We start from the raw sequence: 23,760 nt of genomic DNA, 5'->3' as shown, positions 1-23,760 counted from the left end.
ATATAGAAAGAACCCTCTCTGGCCTCCTCCGGGCAGCCTTGTCAAATGCATTGGTGGGGACAGCCAGGACAGTGCTTTGAGAGGACATGGGCTGTGGCCGTGGATCTTGATTTCCTGTGACACCCTTGACCCATTCCCCAGAGATGTTTAGAAACGTCTCCTGGAACAGCCTGAACTCCAGCTTAATCCATTCGCCAGGGAGGATCCCTGTGTCCCTCTGTGCAGGTTCTGCCTAGACCAACCTGGGGTGCAGGCCTGGCTTCAGCGTCCTCTGTGAGTGGCAGGAAAAGCCAGAGGAGAGGCACATAGGAGAGAGAGGAGTGACAGGGACGGCCTCAAAGGGTCAGGGCTGCCAGTGGGTGGCAAGAGGCACAGCTGGCTCCTTGTGCCTCCGGTGGACGTTGCAATAATTATGTCAATTAAAACTAATAAGTTCAGAGTGTAAGTGGAAAGGCAGAAAAAAGCAGGCAAAGTCTCAAAAACCTTGCCTGGCTAGGTTTCCATGGCAACCTGTTTCCTCACCCTCTCCTTTAATAGGCTCTGATTTGAGAGGAAGTGAGGCCTTCATTCCCCCATTCCCAAAGAAACTGGGTTTAGATGGGGGTGTCACTCACTGCACCTGAGCCTAGGGAAGGGCTTGCTGAGGGTGAGGAAGGTGAAAACCACGAACCTTGAGAGCATCCCACAGACCCAGAAGGCTTTGCCCGGCATCTAGGCCAAGCCATTGGTCTCCCAGTTGGTCTATCATGGCTGTGAACAGAAATGACTTCCTAGAGGCAGGGAGAGAACTGATGTAACTTGGAATTGAAACCCAGGTCACCCAAGGTGCCCCTTAGTCCACTCAAATCCCCCTGGGCGGGTGGACTGGGCACCATGCTGTCAGATAAAAGGATCTCAGGAGCTGGCTTGATTTGGTATCATCCCATAGAGTTGGGCTGGGAACCATGGTAGAGTTGACTGTGTTATGGGTAGAGGCTCTAATAGGGCAGTCACCATGCTGAAAGTCAGACCCCCGAATCAGAAGTTCCACTCTGCCCTCACTTCCCATGGATATGTGCTAAACTCCATCAGGATCTCCATGTGTCCACAGGGACACAACTGGGGTCATCAATCAGAAAATTGTAGGTAGTGCAGGACACGTCCATGAATTTCCGGATTCCCTGTGAAGCTGGGGCCTGCAGAGAGGAGCTGTGGTCTTCAGGCGTTGTGGGTTCCACTCTGACTCTTGTTTGTCTGTCCATCCCAGCCTGACCCCAGCACTTCCCAGCCTTTCCTGTTCTCACTTGTCATTCACAGGGTGGTATAGGAAGCCATGACAAATTTATGGATGCAGAGACTTGGAGTATGTGCATGTGGGAAGCAGAGGCAGGAGGATTGCCACAATGCTGGGCTACACAGTAAGATCCTGTGTCTAAAACAAACAGTCTGAAAGAAGAGGAGAAAAGAAAGGAGAAAGGAGAGGAGAAGTGGGAGGGCAAGGAGGATGAGGGAAGAGAAGAAAGGGAGTGAGAAGAGTCAGTAAGTCCCAGGCGAGCAGACTGATGTATGTCCAGGGTCACAGTGCAGACACAAAGCAGTCAGGCCCGGGACCGTGAAATCATCTGGAATAATACACATGCCTCGCCACGTCCTCTCTTTTCTCCTATTTTGCCCTCCCTCTTTTCCAACAACCAGTGAATTTCCCATGGCCAGTCCCTGTAACCCTGGGGACCAGGGGCTGCACCTCCAGGTTCCCCATATTAGGAAGCAAGGAACATGTAAATGAAGGGCTGGCTGCTGCTGTATACACGAAAGACTCCCGAAAGCTCGTCTCTGATGAGCTGAGGCTATTTATTTCTGCCACGAAGAAATTTAACATGCAAATTAAGACGGATTTGATCATCCATCACCCAAAATTGACATGCTCGAGTCTGGCCCAAATCCCTAGTAACCATCACACATGGATGGGCGTAGGGCGTGCTTGCAAGGTCTATAGGGAGGTAGAGAGAGGTGAGTTCCACCGAGGTCCATATGGTTCTGATCTGGGCCCTCTCAAGGCATGCAAATGAGGCGATCATTGCCTCTTCCCGAACAGCTGGGCTGGGAAGCACAGCTGTCCTGGGGGGGAGTTCCCCCTCCCATGCTTTAAGTCTCTCTGTGCCCCCTACCCTTGGCTCTTAGTCAGGACACAGGCATAGACCCAATCTCTCTCTTCTGTGCTCCAGACTGTACAGAGAGCTGACTGGGACAAATACCTAGAGAGCTGACCAAGCCCCTGCTCCACGGGCTACCTTCTTACCTGCCCCCTCCTCACCCCTGTCATCCCTCAGAACCCAACCTCAGAAATTTCCCCTGGGATGTCTCTGTTGTCTTTACCCTGATTGTTGTTCCCCACCAAGGCCTACCCACTCTTCTGATGTCTGCCCTTGTGGTTTTAAACTTCAACCCCAGTCTCTTCCTACGGGTTTTTCACGTCCCCAGGGCCACAGAGACCCTGAGAGTGGGCATGAGCAGCAGTGAGGGACACAGGAGAGTTTCATCAGGAACCATAGCCCCTGAGGCTGAGAAATGGGAGGGTGTGCGGGCTCAGAATGAATAAGCATGCAGGTGGTTGTCAGGTTCTGAGCTGTAGAAGGCTGGGGGAGAGAGATCCTTGTGGGCCCCAGAAGACTAGGGAGAGAGATCCTTGTGAGCCCCAGAAGGCTGCTGGGAGAGGTCCTTTTCCAGACTCAAATAATAGGACCCAGGAAAGGCCATCCACTGAAAGAGCCTGGGCACGGGCCTAAGGGACAGCCATAGCCAAGCCAAGGCCTGCTGCCACTGTGCTATCTCCTTAGCCTTAGACCCCTTGAGAATGGGATTGCTGCCTGTGAGAACGCGCTCACCTCAACCGTGAGCATGACTTCTAGCCAGGGACGTCCTGCTGCATCCAAAACCACCCCCAAAACTTGGTGACTTAAGCAAACTGCCGTCCGTCATTTCTCTGCCAGCCCCTCCTATCTTCTAGTAGTCTACTTGGGCTAATTCCTGGGGAAGCTCGAGGCTGGCCCCCTCATGTGGCCACTCCTTCCTGACATGGAGGACCCTGAGTCAGATGCTCTGAGAGGCACAGGTAGAAGCTGCAGGCCTACTGAAACCTGTGCTGTCACTCTTGGGGAAGTGACAAGGCCAGCCCAGATTTGGAGAAGGGAGATAGAGTCTACATGCTGGGGAAACTGCAGAAAAACACTAGGTTTGCGCTCTTCAGTCTCTGAGCCTTCACTCAGCTTTGGCCAGTGTCCAGTGGCTTCACAATCACCGTTTCCAGATGGTGGCTCCCAGGCAGGTCCCCTTGGGCCTAATTAACACGGTTCTGGTCTACTTCATCCAGAAGTTGCCTCCGAAGTCACCTGCAAGGGTGACTTTGGAGAGTGGAGAGAGAATGCGTTGGGGCAGGTGGGCTGGAGGAACAGGGGTGGGGTGGGGAGCAGAGTGATGGGGCTGCCTCTAGATCCCTGGTCTGAGCAAGTGTTCTGGGGGACAGAGAAGAGTCCACTCAGGGAGCCAGGGCACAGTCGTCACATACACGCACCTGATACCCATGCAGCACTAGCAAGGACTCTACCCCCAGGCTGCCTACAGGGCGGGGTTTCACCTGGCTGAGTGAGCCTCGGGCGTGGATCAGGACCATAAGGAGGACAAACGGCTTTGTTCCTTCCTGCCAGGATAGATGAATGAGCCAGCTAGAACAGCAGCAGCAGCAACCTGTGCTGAGTCAGACAGTGTGTGTGGCGTGCCTTATGGCAGGCCCTGAGCACACTGTCTGCGCTGTCGCCCTTAATCCTCATGGCACCCCTTCAGGCAGGAGCTATGGTGTGTTCTGCCACCTGCCAGCTGCGAGGCCCTGAGGCGCACGCCTTCGCCTCTCTGCGCCTTGGCTTCTTCATCGTCTCCATCTGCCTAATGGAGATACAGTTCTAAAGGAGGGCAATTCATAAGGCCAATAAGAAAGAGATAGGAAAGACTTGTTACTGTGGCCTGCCCTGGGGAAGAGCACTGTGGATAAAGTTTACGTAGATAGTTCAGTGATAAAGATAGAGAGCCAAGACAATGGAGGAACTAAGCCATACCTTGTCGTGGGGACGGTAGGTCATTGCTGACCTTGAATCTAGTCTGCCTGAGTCAGGAAACTCAGTCTGCCCACACCACACCCGGTACAGTGCCTGGGTTGCTGATGGTGGGCCCTGCAGGGTGCCAGGGAGGCTTCTTCCCAGTCTCCCCCCCCCTGCCTCCCACCTGCCTGGCAAGTTGTAGGGAGTCCGTGAAGACCCTTGGCTCAGCCTCCAGGCTTATCAGCATTCATTCATCCCACAAACATCTGGCCTGGGGAAATCAAGAGCCCGGGGCAGCCCAAGGAGCAGGGCTGGGCTGGGCTGGGTAGGAAGCTCATGCCAGCTGGGCAGAGCCGGGCAGGGTTCAGTATATCCCAGCTGACCTGTGCCCACCCAGCCCCCACCTCAGTGGTCACTCGGTGTCACCATTGCACACTCATCCCTTCCTCGTGATGCTTAGAAGGGTCCGTGTACTACAGAGTCATTCGTGTCCACAGATACACAAATCCTCGTTCTCTTAAGGTCCCAGGGACCCAGAGATGCTAGGGCAGGGACAATATTTAACACCATCCCTTCTGTCTCCAGAGAAGTCTCCTCCGTGATCTTGGTCATGGATGGACCAGAGGTGTAGCTGGGGATCGGATCTAAACCATGACAGCAGGCGTTCATCTGATTGTAAGGATGATGGCATCACTGTGGTTGCTGCCATTGTTACTGTTGATATGCAGAGCCCCACACAGCATCTGGCCATGGAGCGTTCCAGGGAGGGGGAGAATGAGTCACAATGACGACGAGCTATACAGAAAAGCCTATTTCCTGGCTCCTGACTCACTTTCTGGGACCCAGCTAAGCTGTTGGCAGCCCGTTCTGCTATGATGTAACTTACACATTCGCAAATATCCCCATGCCACGCAAAGTCATGCAAAACTCTGCAAGGCCTGTGGGGGAGGGAGAGGGGACATGGCACTCAGAATCTTCCTTGGCGGCACACGGAAAAAGGAGGGTCTCTGATAAAGATGGCCGTGCGGCTTTGCAGGTGTTCACTGGCTAAGAAAAGCAGAATGCTACCGCCAGGGTGATGCTTTGTTGGAAGGGCTGGAAATGGGCTTTTGAAGTGGGCGTAGGAAGGAGTGCGGCTGGTGAGCTTTTTGTGGCGGTAGCAGAAGAACCATCTACAATCAAAAGGAATGTCGGAACTCAGGTGTGAGTGGTAACAACCTCAGGGAGCTGAGGACCCTGGAGTTTTGAGTATTCGGTGTATATGTGGTGATAGATTCAGGTTTCTGCACATGCCTGTCATTTCTTGTAGACAAAACCATGAATAGGACCTACATGGGTTGGGCCATCAGCATTCTGTGGTGGCCCCACCCCACCATGAGGATCTATGGGCTATAATGGTTGCTGGGGGAGGAAGAGGCGTTTGCTTCAGTGATGTAGTCCATGCTCTGTAAACAGCTCCTCACACATTCTCCTGAAAGCAACCGTATTGAAATTTACTGACACTCTGCACACGCACACACACACACACACACACACACACTCACACACACACACCATGAAAGCAGCAGAAGGGGGATTTAGTTAGGAAGAGAAAGGGTATTCCCCATAACTGTGAGAGAATAATAGGAGGTGAATTATGATCAAAATACATTATATATCACTAATATATACACAGGCTAGAGATGGCTTGGGGATTAAGAGCACTCACTGCTCTTCCTAGGGCCTGAGTTCAAATCCCAGAACCCATGTTGGGTGGCTCACAACCACCTGTAACTCCATCTCCAGTGAATCTGACCCCTTCTTCCTGCATCTTCTCGCAGTTACGGTTACAACTCCTCGATGCAGGGAGAACAATCTAGAAGCACAAGAAATCCAGTCCCATACCACCCGAGAGCTGAGAGAAAATAAACACTTGCATGCTTACGTGTTCACTATATGGATTTCTCCACTCTCCATGGTTCAGGACCCCTACCTAGGGAATGGCGTCACCCACAGTGGGCTCCCACACTAATTAACTTAGTTAAGACTCTTCCTCATTGAGACTGTCTTCCCAGGTGATTCTAGGTTATGTCAAGTTGGTGATTAAAGTTACTTATCATCTATTTTATCATCTATAAAACCCATTATTATCTATAATTATTAATAATATATGCTAATAACTCTGAAAACCATGCATATGTATTTCTAAAATGCACAGGAGCTCATAGCATTCTTCAGTCTTTCTGAAGAATTAGACAGATGTGTGTTCTCAGAGCAAGCCCTCCAGCTGACCTGTATTTATGTTTCTCGTGAGGTAACTGCCCTGATTTTGGCCTGACTTTGAGACGGAGTACATAAGGTTTGATGAAGTTTAGTCCTTTGTCTGAGGTCATTCAAGGGTTGGCTGAGGTCATAGCATGGGCTCTTTAAGACTGGTGTTTTGGGACCCTATCAGAGTTGTTTCTCAGATGGGGAAAGTGAGGATGGATGGCGCCACACCCTGCCCTTGCTAGCTCCAGGAGTTGCTCTGTTCTGAAGCCTCACTTCTGGCCTCACCTCAGCCTTTCCCTCCTCACAGTCTGGGGTGGCTAACATGACCTCACCTCGGCCTCCCCCTCCTCACAGACAGTCTGGGGTGTATAGCATGGCCTCACCTCGGCCTCCCCCTCATCACAGACAGACATGGGCTCTTTTGCCTCCCTTGGGAAGTGCAGACTGTACCACATTTTAAGAGGCCGAGCTGGAGGAAACCTTCCTCCTCTCGGTCTGTCCCACCTGAGCTTTGGAGATGTTTCCAGCGAAGCCATCATTCCTCATAGTTTCCAATGTCTTCCCTTCTGCCCTCACCCCTTCCCTCAGAACCCACAACCACCATACAGAATTCCCTCCGCTTCCTCGGCATGAGACCCCAGAACCCACCTCCTGTCCCCAGAGATGGCTCCCCATCCCTTATTCCTTTCAACTTCTCCCTTCTGCCAGAGTTCAAACCTGTTCAAGGATCACGAGGCCCCTCTGTGGTCCTCATTCCACCCGTATGCCCTTTGTATTTTCTGTCCTCCTCCTTCTTCTCCTCAGCCCATGTCGTGTCTAGTTATATGTCAACTTGACACAAGCTAGAGTCATTAGGAAATAGGGACTCTCAAGTAAGAAAATGCCTCCATAAGATTCGCCTGAAGAAAGGTGTGTAGGGCATTTTCTTAACTAGTGATCGATGTGGGAGAGCCCTGATTAGGTGAGTGATGCCACCCCTGGGCAGGTGACCCTGTGATGTATAAGAAAGCAGGATGAGCATGCCATGGGGAACAAGCCAGTAAGCAGCACTCCTTCGTGGCCTCTGTATCAGTTCCTGCTTCCAGGTTCATGCCCTGAGTTCCTGCCTGAGTTCCTGGCCTGGCTTCCCTCAGTGATAGACTTCTAAGCCATAAGACGGAATAGACCCTCTCTTCCTCAGGTTGCATTTGGTAATGGGGTTTTTATCACATCAATAGAAACCGTAAGACAGGCAGGACCCAGTATCCCACTTACTCAATCCCTTCTCTCCTCAACCTGCTGTGTGCCCTCCACAACTACCCCCACCACCAACAAGGGTTGTCGGCATTCTTGTGCCTAGTCAAAGACACCTGGCGATCACCCCCAATCTCCAACACCATCACATGGGGATCCCCATCTTATCCCCCTTGTGCCAAAGACAAGATTGGCCTGCTGTTGACCTTGACTGCCTCATCTCTCTACCGGCTGAGCGAGGGTTCTGTGACCATATTTCTCCACACCGGGCTAGGCAAACCCTTTCTGAGAAGGGATCTTGAGGGGTCTTTTCTGAGACTCTAGGAGACACAGCTGGGTACCACTACCCTCATCCATGGTGGCACAAGGGCAGTCATGGATGGTGCAGATGGTGCCCGGGCTTGCTTGCAGGTACTGAGACTTGAATCTCATGCAATTTTCACCTCTCACAAAATTTGTCTTCTTTTGGTTTCGTTCCAAAATCTACCCATGTAAATACTATTCTTAGCATGCTATTGTAGATCTGAAGCACCGGTGGTTTGCCTTCCTGCTGTGTATCTGGCTTCACAGCCTCCCCCGATTCTTTCATCCTAAAGGAAAACCCAACTCCTTAGCCTGGCCCAGAAGAGCCTATGGGAATCACAAGACCATCAGCCCGGCCTCTTTCCTGTCCACCCTCGTCCTGGATCTGGCTCTCCAACATCCATTTGTCATGCTTCCCCACTTCCCCATCCTTCCTCTCCTCCCCTTCCTTTCCCCTTTGACAACAGGCTCCTCCCCAAAACCTTTCCTTCAACTGCTCCCAGATCCCTGTTCCTCCCTCCATCTTGGGCTTTCCCACCACCCCACCCCTAAAGTCCACCCACCCTCAACTACAAGGCTAAACTAGAACTCCAGTCATTAGACCATGAGTATCTTCGGGGACCCCTTGTTATGGAATGAATTGTGTCCCTTCTCTCCCAAAATGTATGACAAATCTTCAGCCCCTGGCATCTCAGAATGAGGCTTCATTGGGAAGATCATTGCAAATGTAGTCAGCTCAGATGAGGTCACACTGGAGGTGACCAACACAATGACTTATTTACAAGAAGGCTCTAACAAAGGTACAGGAAGAAGTCATATGAAGACGCGGATAGCTTGGAGAGATGCAGCCACAGCCAAGGACTACATGGGAACCATGAGAGCAGAGACAGGCAAGGCAAGGTTGGGGGTTGAGGGCGGGGGGCTTGAGTCCCAGCTACACCTTGACTTCAAACTCCTGGCCCTCGAAGCTGTAAACGAAGTTTCTATTGGGCTGAGCCACCAGATTCCTGGCACTTTGTCATTAGAAGAAACAGATTGGCCCTTGGATTCAATAGAGACCCATGTCCCTAAACCCTTGGCCACTCGATTCAGGACCCTCCTGCTATGGAGGGACAGGAGGACACCAAGGCCCAGATTGTACTACACTGAACAGGTCTAATCCAGACTGGGAGACAGTTTCCCCCAGCAAACTCTGGCGCTGGCCGAGGCCTGCAGGAGACAGGCCATGAGGCTGCCCCCAAGCCCTGCCTGTGTGGCCAGGCCTCCCTGAACCAGCCCTTGGCTCCTGGAGACCTGATTCCATGCGATCTCTTTATCAGTGCACTGTAATCTGGTTTCTTTCTGAGCTGCCTTGGAGTGAGAAGGATCATAATGAATCATACGCAGATGCCAGGTGCCCAGAACAAAAGAGCCCTCCTGGCCCTGGGGCGGGTAGCCAGATGGTGGGCTGTTTTCTGGGAAGAAACCTCCAAGCCACCAAAGCAGAGCGAGAAGCCACGCTCCCTCAGTTTGTGATTGTGTTTCCTTGTATTTGATGATTTTTAGCATAATAACCACACTGCCCCCACTAAGCCTAGGTATTTCTAATTTCCCAATCCATATATATCTCTAAACTGAGAGATCTCTGGCTGAATTCCTTGCACCCCGGAAAAGTGCTGTACCCCACAGCCTTTTATTCTTTCCTGCTCTTGGTCGGATGTTTGACGCCTCCTGGCTGAATGATCTAGGAAATGCCCAGCCCTCTCTGAGCCCAGGCCTCAGAATGAAAAGATGGCTAGCATCCACCTGTGGTTCACATGGGAGAGTAAACCAAATAACGACATCAAGTCTTAGGCTCAGAACCCATTTCTACTCCCATTATGGGAAGAGGGTTTCTGTTTTAGCTCCAGACAGATGGTCCCACTACCACTGCTGAGCGGCTAGCCCATTCTCAGGCTGACCAACCCGGCTCTCCCTCAGTGACCCATGCAGCTTTCACTCCCATTTCTCCAGCCAGCCAGTTGCAGGTTGAATGAAAAATGTCCTCCACAAGCCAGGCGATGGTGGCGCACGCCTTTAATCCCAGCACTCGGGAGGCAGAGGCAGGCAGATCTCTGTGAGTTCGAGGCCAGCCTGGTCTACAAGAGCTAGTTCCAGGACCGGAACCAAAAAAAAAAAAAAAACTAAGGAGAAACCTCCAGGATGCTCCCCCCAAGTGTAGGAGACCTGGCAACCCTGAGCTGAACTCTCCTAAAAATTAAATCAAGGCAAACCTTCCCTTCTTGTCCCCTTGGGTATTTTTGTTACAATGCTCCTGAAGTAAGAATTACACAGGCCTCTCGGGGGTGGGGGTCTCAGGCTGATAGATAACAACTTAATGAAGTCTTTGTCCTTGTTCATTGAGATCAGTTAATTGGCCCAGAAGGTCATAGGGTTGATGGACATGCAGCCCAAGCCAGGGCTGTCACAGTGTTAGCGGCCCCGGCTCAATAACACTGCCAGCCCTCTCACTGAGGATCGATCATAGCAGCATGGACTGCCGCAAGGGAGGATCGGGGTGGCCAGGAGGCCATGGCAAGCCTGGACAGCTGAAGACAATTCCTTTGCTTCTGAAGCAAATGCCCTCTGCAAGGGGTCATGTGAGCCCATGGGGTACAGCGTCTGAACGCCGTCTTCAGGGACCAGAGGGACTCTGACTCCAGAGTGAGCTCCTATGCCACCTGCTTCTTAAGAATCTGCAGGAGTTGATGAGATGGCTCAATGGGTACAGGTGCCTGCCACCAAGCCTGATGACCTAAATTGGACACTGGGACCGACATGGGAGAGAACTGGGTTCCGGAAAGCTCTCCTCTAACCTCCCCACGCATGCCCACATACGTGCATATATGCAGTAAATAGACTAATCAATAAACTTATTCATTAAAATGTAATTAAAATAATTTTCAGAGCAGCTGGACTCTCCTTATCTACTACTGCACACTGAAGCTGCGACCTACATCATCCCTCCAGGGTCCCCAGAAAGAGTTTTCCTACCAGTATCTACCTCAGTCTGGAGAAGCCAGCTGTGGTAGTTCCCCTGACAGACACAACAGATCATCATGTACTTAAGGGCTTGGATTCGAACTAGGACAAAGCTCAGTGATACAATGCTTGCCTGGCATACTTGGGCTTGTCCCCATCAACACACAGACACACACTCCACAGCACACACATTCACACACACATTTACACATACATACACACTCCACACCACACACATTCAAACACATACATACACACACACACACACACACACACACACACACACTTTTTGAGTAAGATAACAGGGTCCAGACTTAGGATTTCAGTGTCTTTTTTTTTTTTTTTTTTTGGCTATACTTACTTTGTTTTTGGTTTTTTTTTTTTTTGTGCGTGTATATGTGTATATGTATGAGATAAGGTTTCTCTGTAGCTTTGGAGCCTGTCCTGGAACTCACACTGTAGACCAGGTTGGCCTCAAATTCACAGAGATCCACCTGCCTCTGCCTCCCGAGTGCCGGGATTAAAGGTGTGCACCACCCCAGCCTGGCTGATCCACTTATTTTTACTGTATATATATTTCTGTGTACCATGTGCATGCAGCACCCACAGAGTACAGAAGAAAGCATCAGGACCCCTGGGGCTGGAATTATAGGTGATTCTAAACAACCATGTGGGTGCTGGGAATCAAAACTGGGTCCTCTGCAAGAGCAGCCAGTGCTCTTAACTGCTGGGCTGTCTATCCAGCCCCCAGAAACTCTTTTATGGAGATACAAATCAACCAACATGCAGCATTAATGGCACATTTATGAACTTTAGGGAGTAGAGCATGGGCAACTTTAGGGCATCCTTAGGCCTTCCCTACTGGTTGTTCCAATTCAGTCATCTAGAAATTAAATGTATGACAATCTAGGCAAGATGGAAGGATGACAGACATGGCCTCGGGGAATACATGGATTACTTTTTCCCCCCATGCTCTGACAAAATGTCTCATAGACACAACTTGAGAAGGTCTCATTTTGACTCACAGTTCAGGGCGTTCAGAGGGTGCAGTGTCTGGTGGCTCTGCCTACAGTTGCACAGATTGTTATGACTTAGTGGAGCCGGAAGCAAAGCGTTCAGGCTAGAAATGGGGCAGGACTCTAAGCTCTTTAGTATAAGAAATGTCCTCCACAGGCTTATATCTGGACACTTGGTCACCAGGAGTGGTGCCATTTGAGGAGGTTGTGGAGCCTTTAGGAGGCAGAACCTTGCTATAGAAAGTTTGATGCGCTGAACAAGGTTTGAGGTTATATAGTCAGGTCCTACTTCTAGTGCTCTGTCTCTGTGTGTGTGTGTGTGTGTGTGTGTGTGTGTGTGTGTGTGTGTGTGTGTATGTGTGTGTGTGTGTGTTGCTTTGTCTTTCTCTGTCTCTGTGTATGTGTATCTCTCTGTGTGTCTCTGCCTGTATCTCTTTGTCTCTGTCTCTCTCTCTGTCTCTCTCTCTTTCTCTCTCTCTCCCCAGCTCCCGTGTATGTGTCTGTAGTGTGTACATGTATGAAATGTGATCAGCCGGCTTCCTGCCCCCTGCTAGTATGCCTGCCTGTTCTTCTTCATCATGAACGACTCTATCAACTGGAACTATGAGCCAAAATAGCCTGTTTCTCCTTGAAGTTGCTTCTGTTAGGGTATTCTGTCACAGAAACAGAAAAGGAACTAATTCAGGCCCATCTTCCATATGTGCTTCCTCCTTACTAGACCCTACCTCCTAAAATGGCTACAAACATGGCACTTGTGGTAGTTTGACAGTAATTGGCCCCCATAAACTCACTGGGAGTAGCACTTTTAGGAGGTGTTGTTTTGTTGGAGTAGGTGTGGCCTTTTGGAAGAAGTGTGTCACTGTGGGGGTGGACTTTGAGGTCTCCTATGCTCAAGATATGCCCAGGGTCTCAGACCACATCCTGTTGCCTACTGTTTAAGATGTAGGACTCTCAGCTCCTTCTCCAGCACCATGTCTGCCTGCATGCCACCATGTCACACCGTGATGATAATGAACTAAATCTCTGAAAATGTAAGTCACCCCAATTAAACGTTTTCCTTTATAAGAGTTGCCGTGGTCATGGTGTCTCTTTGCAGCAATAAAAACCCTAACTAAGACAGCCACCTGCTGGGACAGAGCATTCAAATACACGAGCCTGTGGGGGACATCTCCCATTCAGAACCATAGAAGGAAGACACATGCCAGTAGACAGGATGTTAAATTAAGTTGTGAAAAACACACCAGCTCTGGCAAAAGAAGACCCTGGAGGATGACAGGGAGATTCCAGAAAGGGCTCTGGAGGAGATACCTTGGCTGAAAATATAGAGGAGCCTTCCAGGATGAGATTTGGAGACGGAACCAGCTGCTTTTGCCCAAAGCTGCCAGACAGGAGTTTGCTCAAGCCTGAGAATGTGCTGTTTGGGGCCTTGCACATCCTAGAGACAGGGCTGGGTCTTCCGTGGCCCTGAAGCTCAGCCCAGTTCCTGTTTGCTGCTGCCGCCACCCATGATATAACTAAATGCTCGCTGCTGCCTGCGTTTCTTTTCTTATCTGTATCATAAGAGAATATTCTCAGTATGCCCAAAGTCTCAGCCTCCCCAACATGCCTATGTGGACCAGCAAGGATATACGTAAACAGACCCGCTGCCTAGCCCGACATCAGCTTGTCCTCGTGTCCTGAAGATGGTACGTTAGTTGAAGTTCAACCTATGCTGAGGTTCAACATAGAAACAGACTCAATAAGATATCCATGTGTTTAATAGTATGCCATCCTATGTGTGAGATTTCAGATGAGGCTATGAAGACCAAGAAGTCTCACAGTCTGAAACTAGAGACCTAAGAAAAATATGTGTGTAAAACACATGCGTATAAAGGCCTGGGAAATGGGGAGGCCACATTTCTAGGAGTCTAAGGGCTTGAGCACCAGGAACTCTAGTGTCTAAGACGAGGAGGAAGTGGACATCCTAGCTCAAGACAGATCCAGTCCCTGCTCTCTCCACCATTTGGTTCTGCTATAACAGCCCTCCAGGACTGGAAAATGCCTAGTCATATTGATGAGGGCAATCCCTTTTACTCAGTCCTCCAGTGCAAATATTGGTCTCTCCACCAAGTGCCTTCATGGACACCCAGAATCAATAGACCAGCTCGCTGTGTGGTGGTTAAGTTCAACTGTCTACCTGTCTGGATGTGAAATCACCCAGGAGACACACCTCTGGGCGTGAGAACTTTTTTTTGCAGAGGTTTCATTGAAGAGAGAACATTTACCCTGAATGTGGGTGGTACCATCTCATGGGTGTCGCCGACTGAATGAAAGAAAAGAAGCAGACTGAACACCCCATCCATCCCTCCGACTCCTGACTGAAAACAGTGTGGCCAGCTGTCCACTCTGCTGCCACACCATTCCTTCCCTGCCACGATGGTGAACCATGTCCTCTCAAACCACGAGTCCTTCCTCTCTTACGTGTTTTTCTCAAGGGTTTGGTCACAGCAATGGGAAAAGTGACTAACCCTGAGAGTCCCTTAGCCTGGTCAGGTTGACTCCTATAATCAACTTTCAGAGTCACAGGTTCCTCTCCATCTTGTCCACAGTGAACATCATCCCTGCATCTTCCAGGGCCCTAGGTGGCAGGGGGGGCCTCTTATGCTCATGTCTGCCCATATCTGAGAGCCACTTTGTCTCTTAATATCCAAATGTCGATCTAAGACCCTCTTTAGCCTCCTAAAGATGCTGGCAGACCTCATTTCCCTGTCTGGGCCCTCTCTCCGGGCTCCTGTTCCTTTCCGTGGGTTCCTCATCCACAGGTGCTCCTGCCCCGGCCAGAGTGCAACATCCTTCTTCCCCAGATGCCATTGCAGAAGCCAGTTGAGTGTGTGTCAGACTCTTACCTGAGACGTGGAAGGGAATTACAATACGAGACAAAAGCTGCTTAAAATAGAAGAGTGGAAATCATTGCTCCCAAATTGTCCCACGGGTGCTCACCATGACGTCATCCTCAGACTTGCTGTGCTTCCTGTGCAGGGGAGTGAATCAATCTCTCTCTCTCTCTCTCTCTCTCTCCCTCCCTCCCTCCCTCCTTTCCTTCCTTCCTCTCTATTCTTTCTCTTCCCTTTCCCTAACCCCCAACTCCATGAGCTAAGCTTTTAGTTGGGGTGACTTTATCATCTGCCACAAGGTGGCCCCAGCTGTCTCAAACCTTTCCATTCCTTGGTCTCCCCTTGCTTCATTAAAAGGCCCACCCCAGGAGGACAGTGAGATGACTCAGTGGATAAAGGTCCCTGTTGCCAAGCTGACTTCAATCCTGGGGGCCCACATGGTAGATACATATATATACACAATAAATGTAATTGGATATCTTTTATAAATCTCAGTGCTGGCTTCACACAAGCCATCCACACCTTCATTCCAAACCTCCCTTACATTACCATCTTCCGGATCCAGTTCTTAACCAGCTCAGAATGGCTCTCTCCTGCTGGGCACCGTGTCTCATGTCTGTAATCCCGGTACTCAGGGCAATGAATCTGGAGAATTACAGCGAGTTCTCAGTAAACCTGGGCTGCAGAGAGGGATCTGAGAGCTAAGTGTGGTGGTGGATGCCTTTCATCCAGCGCCCTGAGGACAAGACAGGCAGATTTCTGTGACAGCGAGGGCTACCAGGTGAGACGCTGTCTCAAAAAGGAAAAGCTGTCTAAATCAACAGCCCGCTCCCCACCAGCATGCAGAGCTTCTCCATGTCCAAGAGAGCAGGCAAACTGCTCTTCAGAGTGAACCCCAGAAATGAAGGGCTGCATGCACACCCATGCGGGTCTCATGTTCTCTACATGCCAGACTGCGCTGACATATGGTGTGACCACGACAGGTTAATGACTGTCTCAGGCCCTGTTTTTCACCTATGAACAGAGGCTCCCATGAGCCGCGCTTCTCACGTTTGTTCAGGGTTGAAGGGAATTGGCTGAAAGTGTTGAGGCCTCGGGACACTGGTGTTTCTCACAGCCACGGCAGGGGTTGTCAGGTGTGAGCTGCACAGTGGCATGTTGTTACCGCACAGCGTGTGTCTGTGACTCCCTGTGAAACGCAGAGCCCTGCAGAGCCCTCTTTCTTGAAGACTTTTTATGAAAGCCAACTCCAGAAGGCTGGAGGGATGGCTCCAGCAGCTGAGAGTATATATGTCTCCTCTAGAGGACCCAAATTCAAGTCTCAGAACCCACACCAGACAGCTCACAACCACCTGTAACCTCAGCTTCACCAGATCCAACACCCTCTTCTGACCTCTGCAGGTACCCATGCTCATAGGCACAAACCCACACTCAAACCCACACACACACATAATTAAAAATAACAACAACAACAACAAAACCGCTAAAACACAAAAGCCAACTCCATCTCTAGTGGGCCAGGTCCCATACTATCTTTGTCCCCTGTGTCATAAGCAAGCTGAGAACATACACATTCGCCTGCATGCACACAAGCACATACCTGCGTACATACACGTAATCATACATGCATGCTACACACATGTACATGCACACATTGTGGTGCTTGCTACCTGCTCCCTAAGACCCTATGAGGAGAGAATAGGAATGCTCGCTCCCTGACTCTAGTTGCTTGGTACCGACCATGAAAGCTGTGTTGGTCCCAGCTGTCTATCAGCAAGTGGCAGGCACAGGGTCCCTGCTGACCACCGGTGGACACAGTGACCCTCTGAACATGGTTTACACGAGGAAAAGTGGCCGTCATGAGAGCTGGGATGCGTGAGTGTGTGTACGCCTGTGAGTTTGCAGGCTGCTGGGACCCCTGACCATATACATACATGCACAGTAGTGTGTACGAATGGTGGGGCATGCTGTGGATATGCAGGAGTGCACTCTGTGTGTGGCAAGTGTGCTCCCTATATGTGCACGTGCGCATGCACCCTTCCTCCCCGTGAGCCTCTGGCATGCATCTCCAGGCGTCTGATTTATTAACCAGGACAATACAAGGAGAGTATGCCTATTATTTCTGCTGTCCGCATCAGCTCCTGACAGCTTCGTGGAATTGAAATATCTTATTTAATGTGGGTAAGAATCATTTTAAATATCAACCATGACACTCAAGGACTCCAACCAAAAAGGGCATTGTGTGTGTACCACCGAGCGCTGGCGACGACGCTGCACTTGTTAGGCGGTTATTCGCTCACTTCCTTGTCTCTTGTCTCTTTAAAAATCCAATTATCTGTCCTGGTTCCCCTCCCCCATAGCTAAGCGGCACACTCTACTCCACCCCTTCTCTTCATCCAGGAAGCATAGACTGAGAGGCGGGACCCTACTAAATTAAATCAGGGGCGCACTTTGACAAACATCAGGACAGGTGTGGATTCGTGGTATGACTTCCTTCCCTGCGCCCCTCTGCCCCCAGCTCCTTTGGGTCAGCTGACTCAGAGAATGGAAAGGTGCCTGCATCCAAAGGAGCCAGCAGATATGACAAAGTCCAAGGCAGAGCTGAGTGAGACGGTGGAAAGGTGTCTAGGACACAGTCACCGAGGAGGGGCCTGGGTTTGCATGGTTGTGAAGGAGAGGGATTGACATTTGAATTTTGCTCACATTTGTGTAAAGAACTTTCGAAGGTGTCTTGAAGAAGGCACTACGTGTGAGCTTCTCCATGTGTGGATTACAGGTCATCAGTGACAGGCAGCTGGGGTGCAGGGAGGGTGGGACGGCCTACCACACATTTCCTATTTTAGTCTTTGAGTTCTGACTCGTGGGTAAAGTCCTATAATTAAGTGAGCCTTTGAAGGGACCGGAGCTGGTTGAATTCAGATGTTCGGAGCCAGGAGCAGGCTCCTCCTCTTTGAGAATCAAAGGGAAATGTCTAGGCTAAGGGTTTCGAAGCCAAGCAAGGAAGTCTGAGCTCTGCTGTTGCTTAGCACGGGGGTCATAGATGTTCTCTTCTTGGTCCTCCCCTCTGAGTCTCCCCCACAGCATCCTAGAACCTTCCACCCATGGTCCTTACATTTGCTCTCTCATTCAACAAGCCTTTGTGCAGAAGCTGCCCTATGCCTGGAGACGTTCACATCCAAGATGGCCACCGTCATGCCCACTCTACGGCTAGAGAGCCTGAGGAGCGAAAGCTTTGGTAGCTCATCCAAATGACCAATCTTGAAAGTCTAGCCTGCACCTTCCCTGCAAGGGAGTCCCGGCACTTTTCTCCCTCACTGTGTTTCCTCTTGGTGTGGCAGGGACAGTCAACATCTGCTCACCCATGACAGTTCTTCCATGACCGCTCCTCATGGACCTGAACCAGGGCTGGCTCTTCCAGTTTTTTCCTGGCCAAGAGGCCACAGGCGAATGAAGTAGACAGAGCTGTGGTTCCAGCGTGTGTGTTCCCGCCGCCACAGCAGGGAACATAATGACAATAATGAATATGGTTACTGTCGTTCCTGGGGCTGCTTATGGTGTGTGCTGAGTCTGAAACCAAGACACTGGCTAGCTGACTCCTCCCATCCCAGGCGGGCCATAAGAGCTGCATTCTGGTGCTATGTATGTATAGGGCTCCTCTGGTAGAGAGGCAGTGTGTAAAAGTATTGATTTAAATAATGGGACCTGCAAGCCTGAAATAGGTCTCCCAGGCTGGAGCAGTAGGGAGAGAAAGGCAGGGGAAAGGCAGGGAGGCTACTGGTACTGCTAGGCTAAGAAGCGTGCCTGCCCTCCCCTACCAGAAATAGGAAGGCATGCCCCAAAGGTCAGGGAACAGACGAACAGCCTGTGTCCTCCCTCGGGACCCCCAGGTGGGACCTGGGGCTGTCTGGCTGCAGGACATGGACATACGTTTTACAGCAGAAATTGGGTTTCGTTAAAGTTAAAATTTCGCCACGCATCACTGACCTTGGCAAACAAACTCAACTTGAACGGGTCCCTGGTGCCTTTTTATAACGTGTACTTAGAGTCTGTGCACAAAGTGCACTTTTTAAGTCTCATCTTTAAAATTAAAACAATCTATGTATATAATTAAGATGATCCCAGTGACATAGAGAGATGTAAAATCAAAAAAAAAATACACATGGCCCTCCCCCAACTTCAGTCTTGGGTTCGTCTCCCAAAAGAGAAGTAACTCATTATGGATACAGGGTCTCAAAAATATTTGTGTGATTGTGAGTGCACACTTGTGTACATGTGCACACATACAAATGAGTATTAGTATATACATTAAAAAATAAGTATACTGTTTCGATTTAACCAGATAATGTCCTAACGTGGTTTTTTTTTTTTAACTTGAGAATAGGGAACGATCTCGATTGTTTTTATTGAGTCCGTTTCCAACCATTAAGGATTTGATAACACTTCTCTAAACAGCAACAGCCAGGGATCCATTATATCCGTGTTTCTAACGGTCAGTTCTGAGGTTGTTTAGCCCCGCTCCCAGTCTTGTCTTTGTGTTTTGATTCATGTAACTCTCCTGTCTCCCTGCTTTGGTTTCCCTTTCTCACCCTGGGTGTCTTGGAGACTTTTCTAGTTCATCCCACACAGGTGTTCTTCTCTCACTCGGGAACCACAGCATCCTTTATTGATCTAATTCTGGTTTGATGGACAAGTCTGTTGCTTCCCGTTTCTCTTTGTTTCTCTCTGCTACCACAAGCAGTGCTACAGTAACATCCTTGTACACATTTTTTTTTCTGTCACACTGTTGCAAGCGTAACTAAAGAGCCACCTCCAGGGAGCACAAGTTCTTGTCAAAGAATTTACATGTTCTAATTGCCATAGATTTTTGCCCCAAAGGATAGATCAATTCCCAGTACCACCGACAAACCACAAACAAGTCTCTTTCCCTCCCTTCCCCTCCCCCTCCCCCTCCCTTTTACTTTCCCTTCCTCCTTCCTCTTCCCCTCGCCCTTCCATTCTTGTGTTTTGGAGTCTGACACACAAATAGGGTCTTGCTTTAATTTCAATTTCTTTTATTGCAACAGAGGCCAAGTGTCTCCTCACGAACGTCTCAGCTGTTTCTCTTTATTTTCCTTCCCCTGGTGTTTTGTTTGTTTGTTTATTAGCAATAACAGATGGCACTCTTTCGCTTCTCTTTGCCATCATTGTGTGGATATGCGTGGGCATGCACACCTGTGCTGCACACACGTGGTAGTCAGGAATCCTTTGCCTCCACCTTCACTCGGGTTCTGGAGATCAGACTCAGGCCCTCGGGTGTCACTAGCTCCTACCCGCTGAGCAGTCTCACTGGCCTCCAGGTCCCATTTCTAAAAGGAAATACTTTTTCCAGTCCACCTCTTCTCCCGCCATCCTCCCAAGTTACCCTGCCCCTTTCAAGACCCAAGCAATCTTCCCACAGCCTCTTGGCTCAGAAGAGTTGGGACAGCAAGCAAGGAGCAAGTACTAGGGACAGGATTGAGAATAATGAAGGGTACTATTTACCAGAGCTTAGGCCCCTTGACCACAAGGGTCAAGACAGATGTGACCTGTGGCTGCTGGCACAGATAAGGGGCTACAACAACAAGAAGGTTCTGGATGATACTGCAGGGTCCAAGAAACTCTACACATGCTCTGGCAATCCCCAAGTAAATGTGGATCTCTTCGGGGTGTGACCTCAGCCTTGAGCTACTTCACAGTCAGGCTCAGTGGGACCCAGACCCTGCCTCTTATTATGTGTGGAACTATAGGTCAGTGCCAAGGCGTGTCTGATCCTCAGAACTCTGAAATGGCTTGCTAAGTACCCTCTATAGTGTTAATGTGAGGACCATGCCAAAGCCCCTCCAATGCCAGCAGGGACAGAGTGCAGCAGCTGTGCAGATAGCATGTTGATGTAGCGGTGTAAGGAGCTTCACATAAAATTTAAAGCATTGTGTAAGTTACTTTTATACTAAGGTTTTTTCTTATTATCTCAGAAATATTTTGGGGGGAGGGTGCTAGCCTTTTTCTCTCTCTAGCACTTTACAATATTCTTATTTCCTGTTTTACAACGATTTTCACTTGATTCAGTTTGCCCTTTGGTTGATTGGCTTTAATGATCTTGACAAAGTTAAAAAGTTGATAGTCTTACGTAGATCCATATTTCTAAAGTGCCACTTGTCCATGATATCCAAGAGTCAGGGAATGGATGTATAAAATGAAGAAATCTATGAAAAGCATCTGGAACACAGATGGTGTCATCATGGGGATGGCGACAATGGTGATGGTGGCAGTGGAGAGGATGGTGACCATGGCGATGGGATGGAGATGATGATAATGGTGGTGGTAGTAGTGGTAATGATAGTGATGGTGGGGATAATGATGGTGATATCATGATGGTGATGGCGATGGTGATGGTAAGGACAGTGACCATGATGGTGATGGGGAGTTGGTAGTAATAGTGATGGGGTAATGTCTATGACCATGGTGATGGTAGTAGAGGTGTTAGCAGTGATAGTGGTGATGGTGGCAAAGGTGGTGGTCATTATACTGGTGATGATGGCAATGATTATGGTGGTGGTGATGACAGTCATAGAGATGGTTAAGGATGGTAATGAGAGTGGGGAAAATATTTAAGAAAATGGCGACAGTGATGATGGTCTCTGTGATGGTGATGGTGAAGATAGTGATACGGTGATGGTGACAGTTATGATGAAGTAGTGATGGTCACGGTGGGGAGAAATGATGGTGATGATGACGGTGATGGTAGTAACCATAGTGATGATGTGGTCGTGATGGGATGAGGGGTGATGGTGATCATGGTGGGGAGGACAGTGGTGACGATGACGGTTGTTATGGTGATGGTGAGCCCACCAGTGAGTGATGATGGTGGAGGTGATAATGATAATGATAACAGCAATGATGATGGACAGTGGTGATGGTGGTGGAGGTGACAGTGAAGATGTTGATGTGATGGTGATGCTCATGGTGATGGTGATAGTGGAGATGATGGTAGTGGTGGTGATTATGATGATGGTGACAGGGACAGCGCTGATGGTGATGATGATGATGGTAATGTAACAGTGGTGATGGTGATGGCAATTATGATTATGGCAGTGATGATGATGGTAGTGGTAGGAACACAGCTGATGGTGATGGTGGTGACGGTGATGATTGTGGTGAGGTGGTAATAATGGTAGTGGTGGTAGTGATGACAATGATGGTGGGTCCAGATCAAGACTCTTATAACACAAGCAGCAACTCCTATGAATGAGCTACTCCATCCGAGACTTGTCATACCCTGGAAATAGATGGCTTTGAATCTGTCCACCAAGGTAGCTGGACAAACTCAAGGACCATGAGAACTAGGGAAAGATATCAATGATCCTAGTCCTCTTTCCTCTGACAACCTGCTGGACCATGGCCTAGCGATGCAAAAGGGAATCTCTCAGGGCCACCATCCTCATCACATTCACCAGTGTCTTCTGTTAAAATCCCCTCCACTGATTGCCTCATTCCTGCCTCTCTGGAAAGCAAGCTCACCATATACCTGCTCTCCTGCCACCTGCCCACCAGTGCCCACTCTCTGGTCCTTTGGGTGACAAGCACCTGATGATCTGACTGAGGGCTTGGCTCTGAGTCAGGCGCATGGACAAGAGCCAAGCCCTCTGGCTCCGGAGGCTCTGTCCCCAGCTCTACTGCACAGCCCTGTATGTGGCAGAAAAGAAGAGCTGATGGAGAACACTTGGGGAGACGTGTAAATTTCCCTGCCTCTGTCACCTGTCTCCTTTGATTAGTACTTACAACACAGCCCGGTGCCTGGCCGAAAACCAAATGTCCCTGTCTTCTCAGTGAGGCATAGGCAGGAAGGGACAAAAACCTCTTAACAGAGCAGCCCCGAGAAGTGTGGCCATGGGCAGGGAGGGTTGGCCATGGGCAGAGAAAAGAACTTTAAGCTGAATCCTGAGCAGATAAGCATAAAAGTCCTGTGGCCTATGGGAGGTACCATATCCTGTTGATGAGGACCTTGCTGGGATTACATGTTAAAGCCAAAGAGCTTCCTCTCATCTTTATTCAGAATAAGGTGCACATGACCTTTGACCCTGAGCCCAACTTACCTCTGCACCTCTAAAACTACCTTCCTTACTTACTGACTGTCTCCTCTGTCCCCCAGGTACATGATCACCAGCCTGGACCGCACCCACGCTGGCTTCTACCGCTGCATCGTGCGTAACCGGATGGGGGCTCTGCTACAACGGCAGACGGAGGTCCAAGTGGCCTGTGAGTATAGTGGGGACTTGGGCAATAACGGGGCCAACACTGTTGCCTTTCACCCCTGTTCCAAATCACTGGAGCTCTTGCTGCACAGCCAGGCCAGTCCTTTCATTTTATGCCTGGTAGAAGCGAGGCCCAGAGAGGTCATGGGCACTCTGCAAAGCTACACAGCTGATCGGTGACTTACATCATTTCTCTGTGCCAAGGCTGGAGAGCCCAGCGCCCCCTGGCACTTCGTTCCTGAAAAGCATGACCTTGACTCTGCCACCCTCTAGCTCATTCGGCAGGAGCAACGGTTGCCTTGACTTGACTGTTCTCGGAATAATCCACCTAGGGCAACCAGAGCATAGGCTTCCCGTGATCTTCAGGAGGCCTAAGTGGGAGAGCAGTAACCCTATGAGGGAGCAGGGAATGATGTATTGGGGCTCCCAGAAGTACCAAGGGGGCAGGGAGTAGAGTAAATCGGTCACACTCAACCTTTAGTGGTTGACTCCTCTTCGGTACCATCAAAACCCAGAGAGGCTTCCTCTGGTAAGGGGGAGGGTACTGTCAGACTCTCACTTCCCCAGGGGCCACCACAGAGCACTCAGCACCCCTTCCCCAGACCCGCTGCTTCCTGAAGGACCTGCCACCTGCTGCAGAGGAGACCCATTGCGGGGTTCTTTTCAGCTGCCCAAGGCTACATGGGTGGTTACAGAAGTCTGGGAAATCTTCACGAGTGCTGAAGCTCCCAAGAGAAGCCACCCT

General features: G+C 50.0%; 1 protein-coding gene across 1 annotated transcript in view; it reads left to right on the top strand.

Annotated features, from left to right (window-relative positions):
- Sdk2 (sidekick cell adhesion molecule 2) overlaps positions 1–23,760 on the top strand; it is a 280,717-nt gene that overhangs the window by 136,302 nt on the left and 120,655 nt on the right. Inside the window, exon 3 of the mRNA XM_075990014.1 lies at positions 22,913–23,019. Within this exon, the coding sequence (XP_075846129.1) occupies positions 22,913–23,019 (107 nt within the window). The remainder of the gene's footprint in view (positions 1–22,912; positions 23,020–23,760) is intronic.

Source organism: Microtus pennsylvanicus, chromosome 11 (genome assembly GCF_037038515.1).
Source record: "Microtus pennsylvanicus isolate mMicPen1 chromosome 11, mMicPen1.hap1, whole genome shotgun sequence".
NCBI lineage: Eukaryota > Metazoa > Chordata > Mammalia > Rodentia > Cricetidae > Microtus > Microtus pennsylvanicus.
This window is presented reverse-complemented; position numbering and strand designations above follow the sequence as displayed.